We start from the raw sequence: 23,546 nt of genomic DNA, 5'->3' as shown, positions 1-23,546 counted from the left end.
ACTGTTTATTAGGTTGCCCTTAGAGAATCATAGCTGCTGAATCAAAATGGTTGAGTGTATTTGCACATCCTTTATAAATATCCCTTTGGATCATCAGGATATGATTCTATGAACACTCTGTTCAGTTCTGTGCCTGAATTTGAATCATTTCCTTTTCCAGTAAGTAGCTCCTAGCAATGGAATGTTACTTCTGGGCCCAAAGAAAGTAAAATACACAAAGGAAGTTATGACCAAGTCATGACTGCGATACTGAAGTCTTGCAAAGAATTGCAAGGATTACAACTGACAGCAATGGGGTTCAAGACACTAACCCAGTTGAACATGTTGCAAGTATTGAACAAAATTATTGCATTCAAGTTGCTGTGAGGTATCTCTGGTGTATGTAATGGTTTTATGGTGTAATTCATTTGTACTATACCATCTGAACTAAACTATATAATGGTGAAGTGTTACATTTTGCTTTTCCTTCATTGTTTTTCCTTTGGTGTTGACTTTTGCTGAGGTGCAGATTTACATCTTGTTCGCTCTATATCTACATTGTTCCACAGGGTCCAACAAGGCTGATTTCTCTCTGGGGAAACTCAAACATACTACATATTAACTGAGTGAGAAATTAGTCAGATTTGAACTTGTACCTCTAGCATGGAAAATGAGAAGCTCGTTTTTTCTTTTGGTTGCCCTCTCTTCTTTTATTCCAGGATTTTAGGAACATTTGGAATACTTTTTTGCTAGCCAACTTAGTGAAGACTGGACAAAGAAACTGAGACTTGCTCAGCATAATGTGATTAATTTTTTTTAAGTAGGCCATTAGAGATTTGGTGCTCTGTTTTTCATTAATTATAGATGTGAAGTTGAAAATGTCAATTTTTAATGTTCTTTTGAAAGGTTACGGTGCAGACGTCTTTCTCTCCACTTTGATTTGCCTATATGATGTGTCATTAGTTATCAAAAGAGAAGCAACACACAACCCTTCTACACTTGGGCCTCTCTGCAAGGGTTAAATGTATAGAAATTAAAACACAGACATTGGCCTAACCAATGCAGATCAACTATTACTCCTCACAAGAGCAAATAATCAAGTGTACCCACCCTGTTCCCACAATCCTTTAATCCTTTTTCATTATCCATTTACACAAACTAATCTTGAATGTGGATGTACTAACCCTGGAAGTAAATTTCACATCTTGACCACCGTAGATTTTACAAGATTATATATTAAATCTTGTACCCATGACCCCCAATGACTGGTAGTAGTCTATTTGTATTCACTCTGTTGTTTGTTTTCATGATTTGTAGAGGCTTCCATTATATGGAAAAGCAATTTCTCAAGTCTTTACATATTTGTTGTACTTCATATCAGTTAGCATCCCAATGCCAGACTTGTATTTAAAGTCTTGACATCCAAGAAGTGTAGTTTTATTTTTGTTGCTTTACCATTATCCCCTCCTTATAACTTTCTGTCCACAGCTCGGCAATATTAACAAAAATGTGTACCGAGTTCTCCAAATTAATGTTCCATTGATGCCTTCAAAGCCTGGAGGTCGACATTCCTTGAGCCTTGTACTTTTATGGCTAAGTTCGTGGTGCTGCTTAGTCATGGTGTGGAGTTGAGTCGTACGCACTCAGGATCTACTAGAGTTGATTCTTGGGTTCAAGAATCTTAAACTTTTCTTCTTGTGTCCATTCATGAAAGTCATATATCTTTTCATTGATGGGTACATTGCAAGGCTCCCAAGTTGGCCCTGGCAAGATTCCAAACCACGTGTGGGCTGTTGTGGAGCTAAAGCTATTGTATGATCTGCCTTTCACTGCATTCACAGGTCTTGGGTATTACATCAAGCCACATTTCTTCATAAGAACAGGAGCAGCGGTTGGCTGTTTGGTACCCCTAGTCTGCTACACCATGGCTGATCTTCCCGTCAACACCACTTTCATGTACAATCTCCATTTTCCTGCACTCTCCCCACATCCAATTCTGATTCTGTCAATATCCAGAAATCTATTCACCTTGTTTTGAATGAACAACACGACTAAGCCTCCAGAACCCATCAGGCTTGAGAATTTCAAAAATTCAGCAGGTTCTGCCTGAAGAAGTTTCTCCTCATCTCAGTCCTAAATGCCCTACTAATCCTTATTCTAAGATAGTGAACTCCAATTCTTGACCTCTCCAGCCTGGTCAGACATCTTCCCTGCATATAGTCTGTCAAGTCCCATAAGACATTGCAAGTTGCAAAGAGATCTCCTCTCGTTCTTCTAAACTAAAAAAGGTAACAAGCCTAGTCTACTCAATCTATCCTTGTATGACAAACCAGCCATTCCTGCAACCAGTCTAATAAATTTTCCCTGCACTCCCTCTGTGATGTACATCCTTTCTTTGGTGAAGAGAACAAAACTATACACAATTCTCCAGGTGAGGTCTCACCGTGGCTCTGTATACAGGTCCTCCCCAGGGTACCACAGGGTTCCATTCCTGTGAACTGTTTGTAACCCAGGCAGTTTGCAAGTTGGAAGTGTGGCAGCAAACTGAGTTTCCAGGCGGCAGAAGATGTCTGCAGCCCCAGAGCAGCTGGCAAATCCATCCCATCGGTCTCCCAAATGCTCATTTTGTATGTACAGGATGTACATAAGTCAGGCGTTTGTAACCTGGGGAGGACCTGTAATAGCAGTGAGACTTACTTATTCCCATACTCAAATCCTCTTGTAATAAAGACCAGTGTACCACTCGTCTTCCTAATCTGTTCGTGTTAACTTTTGATTGCCTTTTGTGGGTATAGAGACAGTTTACGTCCTTCCAGATGAACTATTTCTCCTCTACCCTGGCATGGAACAGCTCAGTTGCCCTCATTCCCTTGGTGACACCACTGCCAAGGTCCCCCCAAGTTGTGCCTGCCACATACCTCATCTATGGAGGGAAACGGACAGGACTGAAGAAAGGTCTCGGCCCAAAACGTCAACTATCCATTTCCCCCCATGAATGTTGCCTGACCCACTGAGTTCCTCCAGCATTTTGTGTGTTGCTCCAGATTTCCAGCATCTGCGGTCCTCCTTGTGCCTACCACATACCTGATGGGTCACTGTGATGGGAATACGACCTAACTTTGTTGTCATTACAAAGCTGCTCTGTGACATTGGGCACATTTCCGTGGTGTTGTGACATATTGCAGGTGTTTGGTGACTCTGTTTGCCATTTCCTTTCTCTTTGGCTGGCCACAGCTCTGGTGAAGATTTACAAGCTGTTACCATTTGATTAGCTTAAGGCAACCACTGATGATTCTGCAGGTCTCATTCAGCATCTTTGTGTGAGCTAAACATTCCCTTATCAGGGAAGCATAATCGGCACTGGAGTAACATTGGGTTGTGCCCATCCCCACAACAATTTTGTATTTTCAGGTTCCCATGTGTTTCGAGAGCTGACATTTCATCATCTTGCCATTCACAAAAGGAAGCCCATTTTCAATTAGGAGAAGCTATACAGTAGGTTCCATTCCTGATTGCAAAGTAATGGCATCTGCTTAACAGGTGGAGTGTTTGCACCTTACATGAAGGTGGACACCACTCTATGAAGCTCCTATTGCCTCTTGACTGGATAGCCTGCTGACATGCTTGCATCCTTTTCCTGCTTCATTGGCAGTCCCTCAGTTTGTGAATGACTTGCTTCCACTTTGATTTTAAGGGGTTTAGGGTGGCTAATCAGGCCAATGTGGGAACTGCAGACGTGTGCGCAGATGAGGAAGGAAGTAGCTGAGGGGAGTAGGCAAGTGGGCAGTTTGTGAGGTGGTACGCTGCTTCTGCCACTTCTGCAGGCTTCTGTGTGCTCATGATGCATGCCCCCAAGGGGCTAAATACCATCCTGCATTTCTTTTACACTTTGGTCATGAGTCAGAGGTTTTCAGGAATGTTGAATGTCTTCAATGGAGCTTTGAACACATTCTTGAATCCTTTTCTCTGTCCTCCTGGTATCATCCTCGGGGCTTGGAATGAAATGTCTGTCTGGGGAGTGTGGCGATGGATGTGGAATGATGTGACCAGCCTAGTGCTGCTGACCAAGAGTAACTCGGATCTTGATGCTGAGGACTTTGGCGTGGAATAGGTCACTGACATTGGTTTCCTTCTGTTTTCAGTGAATTTGGTGGATTTTGGTGCTATTCTTCCAGTGCCTTGAGATGCCTGCTGTAAGTGGTCTAGGTGTGAAACATATGTGAAACAGGTGTGAGACGGTGATTGTGGTTGCCCAGTAGTACTTGGGTTTTGTGCTGAGTCTGGGGTTTTGACCTTTTAAGTACCCTTTTCCTTGGTCAACCAAAAGCTGTGCTGGAACATTAATGAATTTCACTTCCCATAACAGGCCTTGGAACTGAATGTCTCTCTGGGGAGTCTGGTGTTGGACATGAAATGATGTGGCCAACCTTAGTTGTTGCATAGTGAAAATCATGTCCACTCTGCCTCCAGATGGACAGAATCCACACCGTGATTTGAGGAGCAGCTCTTCGGCCATTGAAAGGAGGTGGTTGAGGAAGACTGACCTTCTGTGTACCAAACAGTAGGGAGACCCTTCTTGCAGTTACCAGGTGGATTTGTCTCCTTCCTGCAAGATGGCCATGATTACGGCATCTTTAAGGTCCCACAATATACCTTCCTTTTCCCAGGTGTGGACAATATGATTGTAGATTTGTGATAGAACTCAGTAGTGAAGAGCTTCAACGGTTTCAGCAGTGTTACTGTCTGCTCCAATGGCTTGTTGTTTCTGAATTGATATATGGCCTGCTTGACCTGTTGGTTACGAATGGGCTACTGGGGGATGGAGTCTCATGTGCTCACTTCAAGCACAGAGTCACTGTTGCGGAGGTGTTAATGCCTCAACGCCCCACCCACCCTCATTCTTGGCTCTCAGTGGGCTGAGATCTTGCTTGTTTGGACCGTGCATGGCATTTACAGCACTGGAGAGACCATACATATCATGGTTGTCAGTGAGTTGCTGGGCCTGCTGTTTTCTACCACCTTTTCTTGGTCACACATTTTCTGTTGGACCTATATCTTCAAGTGTCTGAAAAGCTGTTCCTTTTCCCTTGATGAAAGATCTTCCAATCCAGAAACACCCCATGTCTAGATCATCTAATAAAGTGGCCAAGAGTGTCAGTGTTTATGAAATTGCACTGCAATATCAGCCAGCAGCTTTAAGAAAGAAAACGTTATCACAGGCATTACATTTTTTTTAATGTATATTTTGAAATAAACTGTTGTCCACGTGCATCTGGATGTCAGGATAAAATAAACAGCAAAGAAGTCCAATGACTAGAGATTGGAAATGCTGGAAATGAGGTACTTTTCAACAGGCACTAGTTATTAAATGATTGGAGTATATTTGTAATACAGTCCAGTTCTGTAGTGCAGTGGTTCTTTTTCCAAGTTCCACAAACCCAGACCAGTCATTGTCAATTATTTACTTTAGTTGCTAATTAAGGGAACTGTCTACAGTCTAGCTAACGAGGAAATCTAAGACACTGCTGATGTGTTTCCCAACTGTGCTGTAAATAGAGTGGCGGATGTTTCTTTGTACTGACTGACACTCTTCTTTGCAGGGATATCCGGTGGAAAAACTGGATCAGACTGAGATAATAAACAGGAAGTTTTCTTCACCAGAAAGGTAAGAGCTTAGTGATTTAATTCCATGGAACGCCTTCATTCTTCCCTGTTTATCACACAGTTTAACAAATTACACTCACCATGTTTGTTATGTTGAATTTTCAGAAGTATTGCAGAATGTTCCCTTCCTGAAGGCAGTCATAGGTTAATAATCAAATTGATTCTTTGACTCATGTTACCCTCCCAGTTTTCAACTGTCTGATCAGAGATCCAGAGGCGAGGATAATAAGCAATTAGCTAACTGATAAAACAGGTGCCAAAGTCTCTACCCATCCAGGGAATGTCATGTTTCATTTATTACAACAACATCACAAGCCCACATAGGTTTTCAGCACACTTTGTGGTTTGAAAAGGGCATTCTAAAACCATCTTTGTTTTTTTTTGTAGTCATATTTCTTACAACATAGAAGGAGGCCATTTGGCCCAAGGAGTCTTTGCCAACTCTGAGAATTCCCATCAGTCCCATTCCCTAAATTATTTCCTGGAACCTATTTTCTCGCTCTCATGCCCATCAATTCCCGTTGATTCACCTGCCACTCATTTACACCAGGGACAAGTTACAGCAGTCAATTAATCTACCGAACAGCACGGGATTTTGAGATGTAAGAGGAAGCTGGAGCACCTGGAAGAGGCCCATGCAGTCACAGGGAGATCATGCAAAATTCACACAGATCAGGATTGACCCAGTCAGTGGAACTGTATGGCAGCAGCACTGACTGCTGTGCCAATGGCAAGCCCTTCCTTTGTCTGTTCTCACTACTAGAATACCATTTAGTTCCTTCTCTACTCCCATGTTACTGTGCTATTACTTTCTCAATTACTATCCTATAGCCACCCCTTAGTTACATTCTTTGTCTTGTCTATTGCTAATAGGATTGTGCCCATGCCTCTGTCAATTTACTTTAAACCTTTCCCAACCAAATTGGCAGTTGGGTGAATATCAGCTTATTGTAATAGATAAAAGGAATAAAATGCACAAAGGAGTACAAGTGCTAGTTGGTAATGAAGAGTGAAGTATTACAATGTTAGATGGGAGGAGACTGGGAGACCATAAGCAATACAGAACCCTAGTTATTTTGTACTATTTAAGTGCCCAGTAATAGCCTCTCTGTTAAAAGATCTTAGAATCCTGCCAATGACTGATGTTAGGTACATCGTTTCCATTGTTTTTCTCCCCCCTCTCCCCCTCTCCCCACATACCTCTCAGCAGACCCATCCCAACTATTGCACACGCATGCAAGTTTAATTAAATAAAAGCATGAAACAGCATCACAAAATATGTATTGCATGTAACTCTTAAGAACATAATTGATCAAATAACAATATTTGATGTCTTTCAGAGAAATGAAAATACAAACTCTAAGCAATGTGCAAGAAGCACCTTCTGAATCAAAATCGAAAGAGAATCTCAATAATGAGTGGAATAGGCTGCCAAGGAAACCAAGGCAAGAAATTTCTTGGGAGACACCCAGCCCATCTACTGCATTGCCTTTGAATTATCCTGAGTATTCCCCAGACTCTCCCCAAAGAGAAGTTGTCTGTCACTGTACCACCCACCACATTAGTTGCGAATCACCAGATGTACTGAGAAAGTCTGAAGGAGAGAAACATACCCCATGTGATTTTGAGGCATGTAGATGTGATGATTTATCTAACAACAAAAAAAAGAAAAAATCTCCACCACAGAGACCACCACCACCAGACTGGGAGAAATACAGATTGCAGAAACTGTCTCAGCATGAACCAATAGATTTGGGAAAACAACCATTGCGACACAAATCATCAGATTTGGAAACCTATCAGCCTAGGAATTTGTCTCAACGTGAAATGCCAGTTTCAGACAAGTTCTTTGGAAAACCACCTAGACACGAATTGGAGAATTTGGAAAAGGCCCAGAAAGTACCCCAATGTGAATTACCAGATTTGGAAAAATACCAGACCAGGAAACTATCCCATCATGAATTGGAGGATTTGGAAAAGTACCATTTCAAGAAAGTGACCCAACATGAGTTGCCAGATTTGGAAAAGTTACAGCCCCAGAAATCACCTCAGCCTGAATTGCCAAATGTGAACAAATACCGTTCTCGGAGTCTGGGCCAACATGATTTGCCAGATATGGACAAGTTTCCAGCCCGGAAAGTGTCCCAGCATGAATTGCCAGACACGGACAGGTATCCACCTAGGAAACTGTCCCAGCATGAACTGCCGGACATGGAAAGGTATCCACCTCGGAAACTGTCCCAGCATGAATTGCCGGACATGGAAAGGTATCCACCTCGGAAACTGTCCCAGCATGAATTGCCGGACATGGAAAGGTATCCACCTCGGAAACTGTCCCAGCATGAATTGCCGGACCTGGACAGGTATCCACCTCGGAAACTGTCCCAGCATGAATTGCCGGACCTGGACAGGTATCCACCTCGGAAACTGTCCCAGCATGAATTGCCGGACCTGGACAGGTATCCACCTCGGAAACTGTCCCAGCATGAATTGCCGGACCTGGACAGGTATCCACCTCGGAAACTGTCCCAGCATGAATTGCCGGACCTGGACAGGTATCCACCTCGGAAACTGTCCCAGCATGAATTGCCGGACCTGGACAGGTATCCACCTCGGAAACTGTCCCAGCATGAATTGCCGGACCTGGACAGGTATCCACCTCGGAAACTGTCCCAGCATGAATTGCCGGACCTGGAAAGGTATCCACCTCGGAAACTGTCCCAGCATGAATTGCCGGACCTGGAAAGGTATCCACCTCGGAAACTGTCCCAGCATGAATTGCCGGACCTGGAAAGGTATCCACCTCGGAAACTGTCCCAGCATGAATTGCCGGACCTGGAAAGGTATCCATCCCGGAATCTGTCCCAGCATGAATTGCCAGACGTGGACAGGTATCCATCCCGGAATCTGTCCCACTATGAATTGCCAGATATGGACAAGCATCCACCTCGGAAACTGTGCCAACATGAATTGTCGGATATGGGCAAGATTCTGCCCTGGAAATGGTGCCAACATGAACTTCCATGTATAGAGAAATACCAGAGCCGAAAGCTGTCACAACATGAATTGCAAGATTTACACAAATACCATTCTCGAAAACTGTCTCTGCATGATTTGCCAGATTTGGAAAAGTACCAGTTCCGAAAGCTATCTCTGCATGAATTGCCAGATTTGGATAAATATCGGTTACAGAGAGGTGCTCAGTATGAAGTAGATCCTATGTTAATCTCACAACCCACATCAATGAATTGGAAAAAGTCAGAACCAATCACTGAGAGGGAAACTTGGGCTTATTCAGATCTATCTCCAAATGTTGGCTCTGCTGTGGACACTGCAACACGATATTCTCATCCATCACAAATGTGTACAGAGTACTCGATGGGCTTTGAATACAGGTATCCAGGATCCAATTTTATTAATCCGAGATGCTTAGTACCTTCCTCTTTAGTTCCTATTTCAGGCGAACATATCTCTTCATTGTATAATTCTAAGTCACAAAGGTCAATGATGAAATTGGCAATCCCCCTGGAAAGTGATGTCATACCAAGGTAATTGCATAACATCTAATGAGAATCGGTTTGAAACTAAAGTAGAGGTTTTGCCCCAGAATTAAACTGTGACCCTGCATTCCTCTGACAGAAGGATAAGCTGATTACTTGTTGGCAGGATATTGTCAGATGTCTGCTATTTCAACTAAATTCATCTTTTTGAAGCAATTAACATTCTGATATATGCAGTTGTTAACCCCATTCTTATTGCAAGCTTTAGCCTCCGCTGCCTTTCTCTGTTCATTCTTGCAGTCAAAGGTGGGAAATTGCTGCATTGCAGTTGTGGTACCATTGTGGTTCTGCTACCGTGTTAACCCTCCATAAGGGGGAAAAATACATACCTCTATGCTTTAAGAAACTGACAGTTAATTGTCTTGTAACTCTGTTGATTTCTCTAACAACTTATAGCCGAATGCAGATATCCACTTAAATCTGGTTCTCTCCGTGCTAATAGTACAGATATTTTACTGGAAGCGAAAATTGGAGGGTGTGACCTTGTGCCCGTTTTGGTGATTGTTTTGACGTGACATTTGATCAGAAGCGAGCAAAAGAGTTGAATCTTCCACTGTTCATTCCAGCTTGTATAGAAAAGCAATCTAGCCTATGGTACCCTCTACTGACAAATATTAGGACAAATAGCCATGCCCCAGTGAGACGGTTTCAGGTGGGGAAGAAAAGTTGAAAAAGAGAAAGCATACGTTCTACTTTAAAAGTGTATGTTTCTTCGACGAATAGACATACTGTTTTTCAGTACATGGCAAATTTTACTACTTTTTGGCAAGTGGAATTGACCTGGGAAGTCGATAGAATCTGGGAAGGACAGCATTCCAAATGTGGTAACTTTTAATGTATAACTTTGTATACATAACCTTTGATTTCGGAAGAGCAAAATCCTAATTTTGTGTGTGCATATATGTGTGGAACAAGCAGAAAATGAAACAAAATTAAGGACTGTTCTGTGCTTTTTATTCAGTTTGGAGCCTCCTAAAGTAAATGTACTGGGGATTTCCCTTTTCATAAACAAGTTTCCTCTGTTCATCTGAAGGCACTGATTGCTGATGGGTGTGGTCTGCCAGGTGCTAGTCATATAGTGACGCCTTGTCAAAATTTCCATTATTCATCTACGAGTCTTGTGTACAGAGTTGATAATCTGTTCAAGCATAGAAGATATAATTGCTGCATTTGATCCTGTTCACATGTACATTTTGTGGCAGGAATCAGCAATTAAGAACAAGACTCAGTCTGGTTATTTTCCACTTGTTTTTCCTGCTCCCATGGATGCTAAGGCCAACTATAGCATTCCAACTGGCTCCTTGGCAGAGATTAGCTAACTTGGGGATTTTATGGTCTGTTTGGCTCAATGCCACACCACATGTATATTGACTCATTCTGAACTATCAAGAGACATTAATTATATTGGCCTTAAATGATGCTGTGAAGTAGGACATTGTTTTAGCAGTTCTGTGGCTGATAAGGTCTTAAAATGGATGTGCATCATGTGGCACTGATGGTAACATGGGCAGTGGGCCATGTGATGTAATGGGGTACAGTTTAAGAGTGTTGTTAAGAGTGTTGCTCTTGGATGTGAAGATTTCAGACAGTTGAGCTGTTCTGTATGAGTTTTCATTTGAAATGGCCATTATGTGATCATACCACAAAGTACTAATTTTAAAATGCAAGACAAAGAACTGTATTTCAGGGGCTGTTTAATGTCGAGAGCTGTTGCAATTAAAATGTCTTTGATATTTCATGAAGAATTAAGTTCCCAGTTTCCCTTTGGCAGATCAATTAGTTTGATATAAATTGGAACATAATTATTTTTAGAAAAAATTACAAATCACTGTGGAAGCTAGAAATCTGAAAGAAAAGCTGAAAATGCTGTAAGTAATCGACAGGCCAGTCTACATTTATGAGGAGAAACAAAGTAAACATTTCAAATTGAAGCTTTCATCAGATTTTTATAAATGACTTGGATGAGGAAGTGGAAGGATGGGTTAGTAAGTTTGCAGATGACACGAAGGTTGGAGGTGTTGTGGATAGTATAGAAGGTTGTCATAGGTTACAACAGGATATAGACAAAATGTAGAGTTGGGCAGAGAAGTGGCAGATGGAGTTCAATCCGGAAAAGTGTGAAGTGATACACTTTGGAAGAATGGACTTGAAGGCAGAGTAATGGTAGGATTTTTGGCAGTGTGGAAGAACAGAGGGATCTTGGGGACCAAGTCCATATATCCCTCAAAGTTGCCACGCAAGTTGATAGGGTGGTTAAGAAGGCAATATGGTGTGCTGGCCTTCATTAGTCAGGAGACTGAGTTCAAGAGCTGCGAGGTAATGTTGCAGCTCTACAAAACTCTGGTGAGACCACACTTGGAGTATTGTGTTCATTTCTGGTCACCTCATTATAGGAAGGATGTGGAAGCTTTAGAGAGAGTGCAGAGATTTACCAGGATGCTGCCTAGATTAGAGAACATGTCCTATGAGGAAAGGTTGAGTGAGCTAGGGCTTTTCTCTTTGGAGTGGAGCAGGAAGAGAGATGACTTGATAGAGGTGTATAAGATTATGAGAGGGATAGATAGAGTGGACAGCCAGCACCTTTTCCCCAGGGCAGCAATGGCCAATACTAGAGGACATCAGTTTAAGGTTAGAGAGGAAAGTTTAGGGGAGATAGCAGAGATTTTTGTTTGCACAGAGAGTGGTGGGTGCCTGGAACACACTGCCAGAGGTGGTTGTAGAGGCTGATACAATAGAAACATTTAAAAGACTCTCTCAGATAAGCACATGGATATAAGAAAAATGGAGGGTTATGGGCTGTGTAGGAGGGAAGGGTTAGATTAATCATGGTGTAGGTGTTTATATAGGTCAGCACAACATCGTGGGCCGAAGGGCCTGTACTGTACTGTTCTATGTTTGTAACTAGTGGATGCGTCATAGATCTTCCTTTCTGCCATTAGCATACCCCTATCCCCCATCAAGCACACATACCACACATATTCGATCCATTTTAAAACTTGTTTTACATGAAGTACCTTTTGAGGATTTGTAATAAAGTTTCCTTATAGAATTGAGAGCAAGTTTCTCATAATTTTCAGTGATTTTGTTGTGAATCTAGCTCCCTGAAGGTCCATGAGATAGACAGCCAGACTGCCATTTTTCATTAATGGGCTAGGGCAGAGGGAGCTGCCCTTGCAGCAGCAGCAGTGGTACAGCAAATAGTGCCCAAGTGTCATTTCTGACCTTGGATGCTTTCTGTATGGAGTTTTCACAATATTTCTGTGACCATGTGGGTTTCCTCCAGCTGGACCTGTTTCCTCCTCCCTCCCAAAGAGCTAATATCAATTACCCATCAGTGTACATTAATAGCAAAAAGCCTCAAAGGGAAGTTGGTGGATGTGTGTGACAGAGAACTAGCTGCAGGAAAATAAGAACTAATTGGATTGCTCCCCAGGAAGTCAGTATGTACCTCATGGGCAGAAGGGCCTCCTTTGGTGAGGTTATACTGTACTGGACTTGGTGCACTTGATGCTGATGCTACACATTTAAAAGTAGAAACCAATATGATTCTCCAGCAGTGAGCTTATTTTAACACACAAAAAAGAACTTGTGTGCACACAGTGGCATGCAAAAGTTTGGGCACCCCTAGCCAAAATTTCTGTTACTGTGAATAGCTAAGCGAGTAAAAGATGACCTGATTTCCAAAAGGCATAAAGTTAAAGATGACACACTTCTTTAATATTTTAAGCAAGATTACTTTTTTATTTCCATCTTTTACAGTTTCAAAATAACAAAAAAGGAAAAGGGCCCAAAGCAAACGTTTGGGCACCCTGCATGGTCAGTGTTTAGTAACATCCTCTTTGGCAAGTATCACAGCTTGTAAACGCTTTCTGTAGCCAGCTAAGAGTCTTTCAATTCTTGTTTGGGGGATATTCGCCCATTCTTCCTTGCAAAAGGCTTCTAGTTCTGTGAGATTCTTGGGCTGTCTTGCACGCACTGCTCTTTTGAGGTCTATCCACAGATTTTCGATGATGTTTGGGTCGGGGGACTGTGAGGGCCATGGCAAAACCTTCAGCTTGTGCCTCTTGAGGTAGTCCATTGTGGATTTTGAGGTGTGTTTAGGATCGTTATCCTGTTGTAGAATCCATCCTCTTTTCATCTTAGGCTTTTTTTTACAGACGGTGTGATGTTTGCTTCCAGAATTTGCTGGTATTTAATTGAATTCATTCTTCCCTCTACCAGTGAAATGTTCCCTGTGCCACTGGCTGCAACACAAGCCCAAAGCATGATCGATCCACCCCCGTGCTTAACAGTTGGAGAGGTGTTCTTTTCATGAAATCCTGCACCCTTTTTTCTCCAAACATAACTTTGCTCATTGTTCTATTTTAACTTCATCAGTCCACAGGACTTGTTTCCGAAACGCATCAGGATTGTTTAGATGTTCCTTAGCAAACTTCTGACACTGAATTTTGTGGTGAGGATGCAGGAAAGTTTGGAGAAAAAAGGATGCAGGATTTCATGAAAAGAACACCTCTCCAACTGTTAAGCACGGGGGTGGATCGATCGTGCTTTGGGCTTGTGTTGCAGCCAGTGGCACGGGGAACATTTCACTGGTAGAGGGAAGAATGAATTCAATTAAATACCAGCAAATTCTGGAAGCAAACATCACACCGTCTGTAAAAAAAAAAAGCTGAAGATGAAAAGAGGATGGTTTCTACAACAGGATAACGATCCTAAAAGCACCTCAAAATCCACAATGGACTACCTCAAGAGGCACAAGCTGAAGGTTTTGCCATGGCCCTCATAGTCCCCCAACCTAAACATCATCGAAAATCTGTGGATGGACCTCAATAGAGCAGTGCATGCAAGACGGCCCAAGAATCTCACAGAATCAGAAGTCTTTTGCAAGGAAGAATGGACGAAAATCCCCCAAACAAGAATTGAAAGACTCTTAGCTGGCTACAGAAAGTGTTTTACAAGTTGTGATACTTGCCAGAGGGAGTGTTACTAAGTATTGAGCATGCAGGATGCCCAAACTTTTGCTTCGGGCCCTTTTCCTTTTTTTGTTATTTTGAAACTGTAAAAGATGGAAATAAAAAAGTAATCTTAAAAAAAAATTAAAGAAATGTGTCATCTTTAACTTTATACCTTTTGGAAATCAGGTCATCTTTTACTCGCTTAGCTATTCACAGTAACAGAAATTTTGACCAGGGGTGCCCAAACTTTTGCATGCCACTGTATATATTCCATGATAATTTTGTTGCCAGTACCTCTAGCCCCCCATCACGATCTACCCAATTTCTGACAACAGCTCACACTGGATGTTAACCAATGGTCTGGTTCTGTGACCCTAAACTGCATTAGCAGGTTATTCAACTCCCTTTAGAGTAGGGAATATTAGGAGATTTAATTAGTGTTTAAAATCATGATGAGTTTTGATTGAATAAATGAAGGGAAAGTGATTCCAGTGGCAAAAAGATTGACCAACCAGAAAACATAGATTTAAGATCATTAGCAAAAGAATAAAAGGCAAAATGAACAAAAAATACACAAGTTATGACAAGTTGAAATGCATTGCATGAGAGAGCATAATTGGTGGCTAATTTAGAGGCTCCCATGGCCAGCAATTTCATTTAGTAATGATCACTGGGGAGTTTTTATTGGCTAGAATTCCAAGTTGGCTTCAGAATAAGGCCCTGAGATGTGTCACATCTAACTGGGCAGGTGAATAGTGGGGGTATCAGCCTGGAATTTTGTGCTCGGGATTCTGGGGTGGGGCTAGGGATTTGGGTCATGTAGCTGAGAAGGGGGAGAAAGAGTGCTACCAATCGGTCACAAAATTCACAATGCCATTACTGATGTAATCTATTTTGATGCTACTTGAGCATGTCATACTGGGTAGAAAATTAGGTCACTGTTTCTCAGAATAGTAGACAAGGAATCTTTATTTACAATCGGAGTCACACCTGAAGGAAGGCATATCCTACAATGCAGCACACTCCTGATGCTACACTGGGCATGTTGGCCTGGATTAAGGTTTTGGTCCAGGGAATGGGATTTGAACCTAAGACCCGATGCTGGTAAATGCAGCAAGTGTTCTACCTTGGAACTGAGGCTGCCATCTGAATGCTGTGATTGCGACAGCTTTGGAAAGTTGAATGAGGAAAGGTCCCTGACACACTGTTGGAAGTGAATGTCCAGTGACCAAGTAGTAGGCAACCTCCCGTGTGGGGGAAGTGGGTGGCAAAGAAAGGAAAATGGCAAGGGGAAGCCAAATAGGGTACCCTTTGGAGACAAGTTGGCTTCAAGATTTCTGCTCTGATTACTGCTGATCTGATCCCCATTTACCACAGTCAACCAAGCCAGCTCAACAAGGCCTTTAACCAAAATACTTGATATGGAGGGATTGCAACAAAGATTCACATCACAGCTTTGTGGGATGGTAGGTCTGTCAAATGAAGAGATACTAAGTTAGCTGGGCCTCTGTTCTTTAGAGTTCAGAAGAATGAGAGGCAACCTCATAAAGATATAAAATTTATGGGGTTGACAGGATAGATGTGGGGACAATGATTTCCACTGGCAGAGGAGTCTAGAAGTAAACATCACAGATTTAAAATAAGGGGGTAGGCCATTTAGGACTGAAATGAGGATAAATTTCTTCACTCAAAGACTGATGAATTTTTTTTGAATTATGTGCCCTCGAGCTGTGAAGGTTTGGTCACTGATTGCATTAGAACTAAGATTGATACATTTCTGGGTATTAGAGGAATTGAGGGATAGTTGCATAGTGGAGGTAAATGGTCTTAAATTAGAAGATTAGCCAAGTTTTTTTCTGTTGAACAGCAGAGCAGGTTTGAGGGACCAGATGATGCCTCCTACTCCCATTTCTTTAGTTAAGATCTTAACTGTTCATTTTCCTTTCCTCAGAACTCAAAAGTTAATGGATTCAGTGGGGGCAGGGTCATCCAGAGAAGGAAGAAACTGGCCTTTTGAGGGAGAGCAACTCTATCACCCAGGCAACATCCCATCTACAACAAATGAGATGGATCTAGGCTGTCAACGATGTGGGGAATCATATGCGAGTATTATCAACAGGCAAGATGAAAAGTGGGAAGATTCAGAAATATACATAAAACCTGGGAGCAGATTACAAAGAAACATTATAAAAAGCCCCTCTTGGGATCCTGGTGAGGGAATTGAGACCGTGAGGTGCTGTCCAGATGTGAAGAGCAGACCTCCCACTGAGTTGACTTCAGAAGAATTGGTGAGAGACATTGCAGGGCAAGACCAATCTCTGGCAGACATTCTGGATCCAAACTCAAAGATGAAGAGTGCTGTGGATATGATGGGTGGAATCTTTCCAGAAAGCAAAGAGGAGCTATCGCGGGCACGTGGGCGCAAGAAACGAAATCCACTACAGCTGAGTCTGAATGTTAACTCAGAGAAGTAAGCCTCTTCCCAATTGCATATGCTTTAGTTTGAACTTGGTAAGCTCCTGGACCAATATCCAGGTTGCTGAGTTAGCTGATCCTACTCTGTTGCTGTTTGGGCAAAACAGTTTACTTCTATGATCCTGGGTAAAAGGGAAGCCTATCAAGCTTATGGATATTAGGTGAAGACATACTTGGGTTATTCTGCAATTCCTCTCCCATGGTAGTAAGGACATCCACAGGGAAAAATGGCTACTAGTACAATATTATAATGCTAGCAACAGGGAAACCATACCTCAGACAGAGGTTTGATAGAATTGATCAAAGAGTGATGACAACAGGATGGTTTGCCACCTGGGCCATATGGCTCAACTTGTAGCAAAAACACAGGCAGTTTTGCATTGTGAATTTTATTTAAGCAGTTATATTCCAAGTGGTACACCTCTAATCCAACCTAAATATGTACTTTTGCTGCTACAAAATGTTTCCTTGCATCCAAATGGATGATATAGTTACTCTGAGATAGGACATAGAGTTATAGTCATTGAGTCATGCATCATGGAAATATGCCCTTTGGCCCACTGGTGCTGGCTATCAAGTACTTAATGTTAAGGTCAGGTACACATGAACACCTGCAAATAAACATGCAACTGTGCACAAATACTTAGACCATCTATTCCCTCTTCTCTTCTCCACCATTCCCCTCCACCCACCACCCCCCCCCCCACCCCCACATCAGACATTGATCAGGATGTACATATTTTAAGTTAACCAACAACCAAACTCTAATCCATTATTGAATGGTTCGACATCTGGCTCACCAGGTAATGTTTGCACAGCCTCCTTCATTCCCACATTCCCTTTCACACCTTGGTGCCACTCCCTCCCTAGTTCCCAGACTCCATTTCCACTCGGCCCAGGTTTTGCGCACTTCATGCAAACATATCTGATCCAATGACTGTCAGCGGGGGTGGGTGGGGAGGGGCGGGGTGGAGTGGAGAGAAAAGACTGTATAAAGTTTGTTGGGTTATTAATAGAAATAACATATAATATTCCAGGAAATCTGTTAGTAAATGACTTATTGCAAGGGTGGGTTTTTCCTGTGTCTAATTGCCTTCAGTTGCTATCCTTCTAACCTACTTGGGTTTTGCTGATCAGTTCTTCATCCCTCTTCCTCCTATGCCATTTATTTTTATCACTTATTGAATAAATCAAGTTTTCCCACACTACACAGTTATTGGTGGATGAATAGAATTAGAATCCTGCTCCTAGGCTCCAGTCAATACCATTCAGAAATGCATTGGCAAAAGATCTAGAGGAATGAGTTCTGGGCTAATTAGTGTGATTTTGTTTTTCCACCATCTCCACATACAACATCAGGGCACCCATCTTACCTAAATGGAATATGAATGGCCAAATGCATTAGAAAGAGCTTTAGTTTCTTATTTTAAGATATCCCTCCGTAATCTTATTAGGATAAAATGCAAGCCACAGCTGCAAAAGCACAGATAATTTTGCAACCATTTTATAAGGGTTCCTTGAACTATGATGAGACCACATTTGCAATTTGTCATTTGATGATCATCAGTGATATACAAAAATGTCCTTTACGAATGTGTAAAAATAATGGTATAGTCAGTCTGGGCATGCTTTTAATTTCAACATAATCAATAGAACTTGATTTATTTTTGGATGCTTACAAACCAATTCTCAAACAAAGTTGGTTTCTATGTATACCAGCCTTAAGACATAGTTGAGGAAATCCATTCAGCATAGCATAGTCCATTTATGTGTTCCTGTAATTATGTATCTATCTGGCTAACTGTGGGAATTATTGAGGGATTAGATAATGTATTGGCTTGGTACACTTTTTTTTAGACCAAGGAAGTGAGGCACTAACTTTGAACCCAAAGTATATTGAAAGTGCAAAAGCCCTTTCAGAATTACTGATGTTCCATATCATGATTTTTTTTCTTAAATACACATTGCCTTGGGTTCACTAAGTGCACCTTCAAGGAGCAGCATCACTGTTTCCCACTTTATTCAGGACTAGAAAGTCAAATATAAAAATCTAGTTTCACCCAGAAGCATATGGCTAAAATCATGCATTTGACACTTAATGATGGCAAGTAAACACTAGAATATAACACATATTTGACAGCACTTTAAAATGGTATTGCCTTGGTAGCCAAGTTGGTAGTACTAAGGCCACTATCATTACCTCTGCCGAGATCAGCACAAAGAAACAATGCAAACAATAAAAGAGAGCTTTAGAAAGTGTGCAGTCTGGGCAACTGAGTAATACATGAGCTTTAAAAGATAAACAAGTTGATACATTTTGGTAGAAAAATCAGAAACAACATTCACACCTTAGAATATAAGAAATTAAATGGAACAAAAAAATAAAGTGATCTGGAGATACAGGTGAACAAATCATTAAAAGCAGCATTGCAGATCAGCAAAGCAGTTAAACGTGCTGGGATTTATTTCTGGAGGTACTGAATTCAGAAGTAATGGCTTTTTGTTGAAGTTGGTTAGGACTCTGGTCAGGTATAGTTTAATTTCCATTTCCACTCTCTAAACTAAGAAACACTGAGGACAGCACAAAAAGGATGGCACTGGGAATTAGATTACAACTATCAGGAACACAGATGGATTTTTTCTTAAAACTGGGAAGATTGGAGGACTTCTGATAGAGGCCTTTGAAGTTTATGAATATGTTGGTCAGGGTAAATGTAGAATATTTTAGCTTTTGGCTGAATCTAAATCTAGGGGCTTAAAGCAAGATGAAATAAAATGGAGAAATAGAGGGAGAGTGCTTAAAATTTGGAGCTAGTGATCACAGAAAACAAATAGCTTAGAGGCTTTCAAAAAGAAAAGTATGTGATACAAAAGGGAAACGAAGATGTGTTGGAAAAAGTGAGACGAGTTGGATGGAATAGGATGAAATATTAATAGTTTATATGCCATCATAGACCAGTTAGGACTGTTGTTCTGTTCCGTGCAGTATATTCTGTGCAACTGTGTGTACTAATAAATTCCTGATGGAAGGGCATTTAATTCAGAATTTTATTTCCAATGTGTTGATTACATAGAGGAAAATGACAAATGGTTCTGTATTCTTTGCAGGGTTTCAGTGCAGGTTGGCTCTCCAACGGCAATGGTTGGCTCAACTACTTGCTCCACCTACTATAGCACATCTGCTGCTAAAGCTGAGCTATTGAATAAGATGAAGGACCTTCCAAAAATGCCTGAGGACTGTTTGGAGGAGGAAGAGGAAGAAGATAACAAGTTGATAGAAAAAAAGGTAATGCACTTTTCCTGGACGTGAAATGGCCTTAGTTAATGAGAAGTAGGTGCAATATAAGCTCTGTCTGAAATTGTCTAATATAGTGAACAGCTGTTATGTTGCTCCAGGTCTGTGCACCTATTTCTTCTGCTAAGGGATGGCTAATGCCACTTGAAGGTAACACATTTTCAAATTGCTTTGGAGTACACAAACACTTCTCTACTCCATACTTTTTCTTCTTGATTTCCACAGCAACAATTGATCTGCAGTCTCAGTAGAAAACTCAGTGTGTTGCATGAAGCCCAGAAGAGCCTTTTGGAAGACATCAGTGCAAACTGTGCCCTGGGTGAAGAAGCAGAAAGAATGGTGAACAATGTCTGCAAACCAAATGAGTTTGATAAGTACCGAATGTTCATTGGGGATCTGGATAAGGTTGTGAACCTGTTGCTGTCTCTCTCGGGTCGACTTGCAAGAGTAGAAAATGCCTTAAATAATTTGGATCCTGATGCAAATGAGGAAGAAAGGGTACGTAGTGTCAGTAAATACTATTTTACAGTTGTATTCATTAGACTCTCTGTGGATATTCAAAATGTTGTTTGGAGAAAAATAGCATATTCAATGCAACTCAGCACCAATTTTCATCGAGTCCCACTCTATAGTCATGAGCAGTTAATCCAAGCTGACCCTCCAGTTGACATTACTTAAGAAAATAAGAATTAGGAGCAGGAGTAGGCCATCTAATAAACATCTCAGCTGATCTCCTACCCAGCTGCATTTTCTTGCACTTTCCCTGTGTTCCTTAATGTCCAGAAATCCATCGATCTCTGTGTTAAATGAACTCAATGACTGAATCCCCATAGCCCTTCTGGTTGGGAAATTCCAAAGATTCTTCACCCTCTGAGTGAAGAAATTTCTTCTCTTTTCAGTCCTTCATGGCCTCCCCATACCCTGAGTCTCAGCCTGTATTCTCAAGGAGTTTAGAGGAACGAGAGGTAATCTCAATGTATTTTAAACAAGTTTTACAGGGCTCAACAGTCTAGACTGTTGAGCCCTGTAAAACCTGTTTGATTCATTGAGACTATTTGATTTCTCCTCAAATAGCAAAACAATGTTCCAGGTGCAGTTTCCTGTTTTTTCCCTCATTCCTTTAGGGAGAGTTGCACTGATTGAGGTCCCATCTTCTGATGAGATAATAAACCTAGGCCATATCAATTATCATAGGTGGATGTCAAAGATCCCATCACGAGAATCAAATAGAATCCTAGAATTCTGACACCAAAGGGAGTCTTTTATCCTATTGGCTTCGAGTGAGCTATTTTTAGAGTATTTAGTCAGTCCCATCTCAAACAGTCAATGTTTCAGGTCAAAGATCCTTCATCAGAACAACCAGTTCACTTCTCCATATGGGGGAACAAAAATCCTTGACCATTCTTCTTGAGTTTATTATGAATTTAAGCCTTGTCCCTGCATTTGGTTTGTTACCTGGTAAACATGGTGAAAAGTAACTTGTGTAGGTATTGTGTGAGAACAGAATGGAGCGCAGTTGTGATGATTGCTACAACCACCTAGCCTGCTGGCATTTACTATGTGCACACATGAATAACAATTAGATGGGAATAATGTTGCAAGATTGCTAATTTCTGCGGACATGTTTTCCAACATAATGCAGTGCCTGGAAACAATAAAGGAAAATGCAGAAATAAAATGAAGATAAGACTATTTTACCTGACTAACACAATTCCTTTTAACTTGCAGCATGCACTGAATGAAAAGAAAAAGCAACTCACAGCACAGCTTGAAGAGGCCAAAGAGTTGAAGGAACATGTGGATCGCAGGGAACGTGTTGTCCATGATATTCTGGTCAAGCATTTGTCAGAAGATGAGCTCCAGGATTACACTCACTTTGTAAAGATGAAATCTGCCCTCATCATTCAGCAGCGAGAGCTGGAAGATAAAATCAAACTTGGTGAAGAGCAGCTCAAATGTCTGAGGGAGAGCTTATCTCTTGGAGCATACAAAGACAACATCTGAAATACAGATCAGAAAGTAAATCCTGGCCTAAGTTACTAGCCACAAACTTTTCAAATTCCAAAGCAATGGATTCATTTTTCAAATGTGATAACCAGTGGTTTAAAATGCAGAATATATGTCACCTGTTTGCGATTGATGATTGTGAACTTTAACCTTGCTTATAATGTTATCTGTAATTCTTCAGTGGAGGTAGTTCACATGAAAATAAGGAAGTGTTAGCTTCCACAAGATTGGTCAAGGCAACTTGTATAAAGCTGGGTCACAGAAATCAGGAAGATCCCATTTTAATTTTCCTTCTGGTACTGAATGGTCTGTTTAGATAAGGTATCTTAAAGACCCCAAATAGCTTTGAGTTCAGAGTTGGAAAGGAGAAAGTTACCTTGGATTCCTGATCCTGATGATTATGCAGTATGACTTCTGGAAAAAAAAATCAATGTTGGCTGAGAAGCATATTGAGCTTTGAGTATGATGGTTACTGCGGTCAGATTGCCTGCTCAATGTTTGGACTTGCACAAAAGTGACAAAGTGAGCAAAGCACTCAAGGGCTGTCTGTGCAATGTTAAGAATCAGTGCCTTCAGCAGAAAATTATAGGGAGATGTTCATAATTTTGATAGTAAATTGATTTGAATTTGAGTTCTGCCAAAATGACTCAATTAGTTCAATTTGTTAACTGTTTTCTGGAGTTGAGTTGCACTGTGTATGCCAGCGCAAGTCAGAAGCTGCGTACGAAGGATATTCGTCCTTGGTTGCTGTTATTACAGTAAATGTCATTTGTAAATCTTTTTTTCCAAATTCCACTTGTTGTAGTTGTTTTTTGTTTCTTCTGGTTCAGTGTCTAATACTAAATGGTTACACTTAACATTGCATAGGTCAGTTGATAAGTCCTTGATAAAACCATTCTTCTGGGCAACTTATTTATTGGGACTTTTAGTTATTATTTTTGAAGGGGAATGAGTGCTATTTTTTGGTGAAGGGAATAAACCAGAAGGCCCACAATGCATTTTAAATTAAAGTGCCACAATGCTGGTTTTTGCAATCAGAAACATTATTATATTGTCTGTATACAAATAGCACCCCAAAACTTTGTTTCTGCTTAAAGGCAATGAGTTAAATATATAACTCAAATAAAAATGCTTTCAATTTCTTCTGATGGCTTATTAGTAAACCCAATGGCCAGTGTACAAATAGCAAGACAAACTAGAAAAGTCATTGGCCTCAGCAGGGTGACAAGAAAGAGGAAAACCAGCTACTGTTCCATTATTGGTTACCTTTGCTGAAATGTGTGCATGTTAGCCAAGGACAGGATTGGGTCCTATTGTAATAATCTTCCAGGGTAATAAAGCCCAGAGACAGACAGTGGCCATACTCTGGGCAGCTGGCACACAGAGGACATTAGAGACTAGTAAAGTGAAGCTTCTGATTGAAAATGACCCTCTGGTGTAGGTTAAAATTTTAGTGAAATTGCCCATAAATCTCAGATACCAGAACCACAATTTATCCAGAAAATCACAGAGAATTTCAGAGTCTATTGGCACATGATTATCTAATTCTAACTGTCTACAGCATATTCTGGAAGTATAATATAGGTAAGTATGTTAGCATTGCAGTAACAA

At 41.2% G+C, this 23,546-nt stretch overlaps 1 protein-coding gene and 2 long non-coding RNA genes across 6 annotated transcripts in view; 1 reads left to right on the top strand and 2 right to left on the bottom strand.

Annotated features, from left to right (window-relative positions):
* Positions 1 to 23,510, top strand: part of LOC127573013 (protein Shroom4-like) — a 219,444-nt gene extending 195,934 nt beyond the window's left edge. The window contains exons 6-11 of the mRNA XM_052020750.1: positions 5,580 to 5,644; positions 6,984 to 7,088; positions 16,110 to 16,628; positions 19,742 to 19,919; positions 20,154 to 20,426; positions 21,657 to 23,510. Coding sequence (XP_051876710.1) covers positions 5,580 to 5,644; positions 6,984 to 7,088; positions 16,110 to 16,628; positions 19,742 to 19,919; positions 20,154 to 20,426; positions 21,657 to 21,932 — 1,416 coding nt within the window. The 3' untranslated portion in view covers positions 21,933 to 23,510. The remainder of the gene's footprint in view (positions 1 to 5,579; positions 5,645 to 6,983; positions 7,089 to 16,109; positions 16,629 to 19,741; positions 19,920 to 20,153; positions 20,427 to 21,656) is intronic.
* On the bottom strand, positions 7,792 to 8,497 carry LOC127573016 (uncharacterized). Of its 4 annotated transcripts, none has more exons than XR_007956737.1 (3): positions 8,431 to 8,497; positions 8,111 to 8,286; positions 7,792 to 7,918 (listed from the first exon to the last, which is right to left on the bottom strand). It is a non-coding gene; the product is annotated as an uncharacterized LOC127573016 (long non-coding RNA). The 4 variants fall into 4 exon arrangements; XR_007956736.1 differs by having other exon boundaries at positions 8,159 to 8,286; XR_007956738.1 differs by having other exon boundaries at positions 8,015 to 8,238.
* The window catches only part of LOC127573017 (uncharacterized), a 28,416-nt gene continuing 24,990 nt past the window's right edge, over positions 20,121 to 23,546 (bottom strand). The window contains exons 2-3 of the long non-coding RNA XR_007956740.1: positions 21,689 to 21,845; positions 20,121 to 20,243 (exon numbers count right to left, since the gene is read on the bottom strand). This is a non-coding gene — a long non-coding RNA (uncharacterized LOC127573017). The remainder of the gene's footprint in view (positions 20,244 to 21,688; positions 21,846 to 23,546) is intronic.

Source organism: Pristis pectinata, chromosome 8 (assembly GCF_009764475.1).
Source record: "Pristis pectinata isolate sPriPec2 chromosome 8, sPriPec2.1.pri, whole genome shotgun sequence".
In the NCBI taxonomy this organism is placed as follows: domain Eukaryota; kingdom Metazoa; phylum Chordata; class Chondrichthyes; order Rhinopristiformes; family Pristidae; genus Pristis; species Pristis pectinata.
The sequence above is the reverse complement of the archived record's forward strand: the minus strand, read 5'-3'. Positions and strand labels throughout refer to the sequence as shown.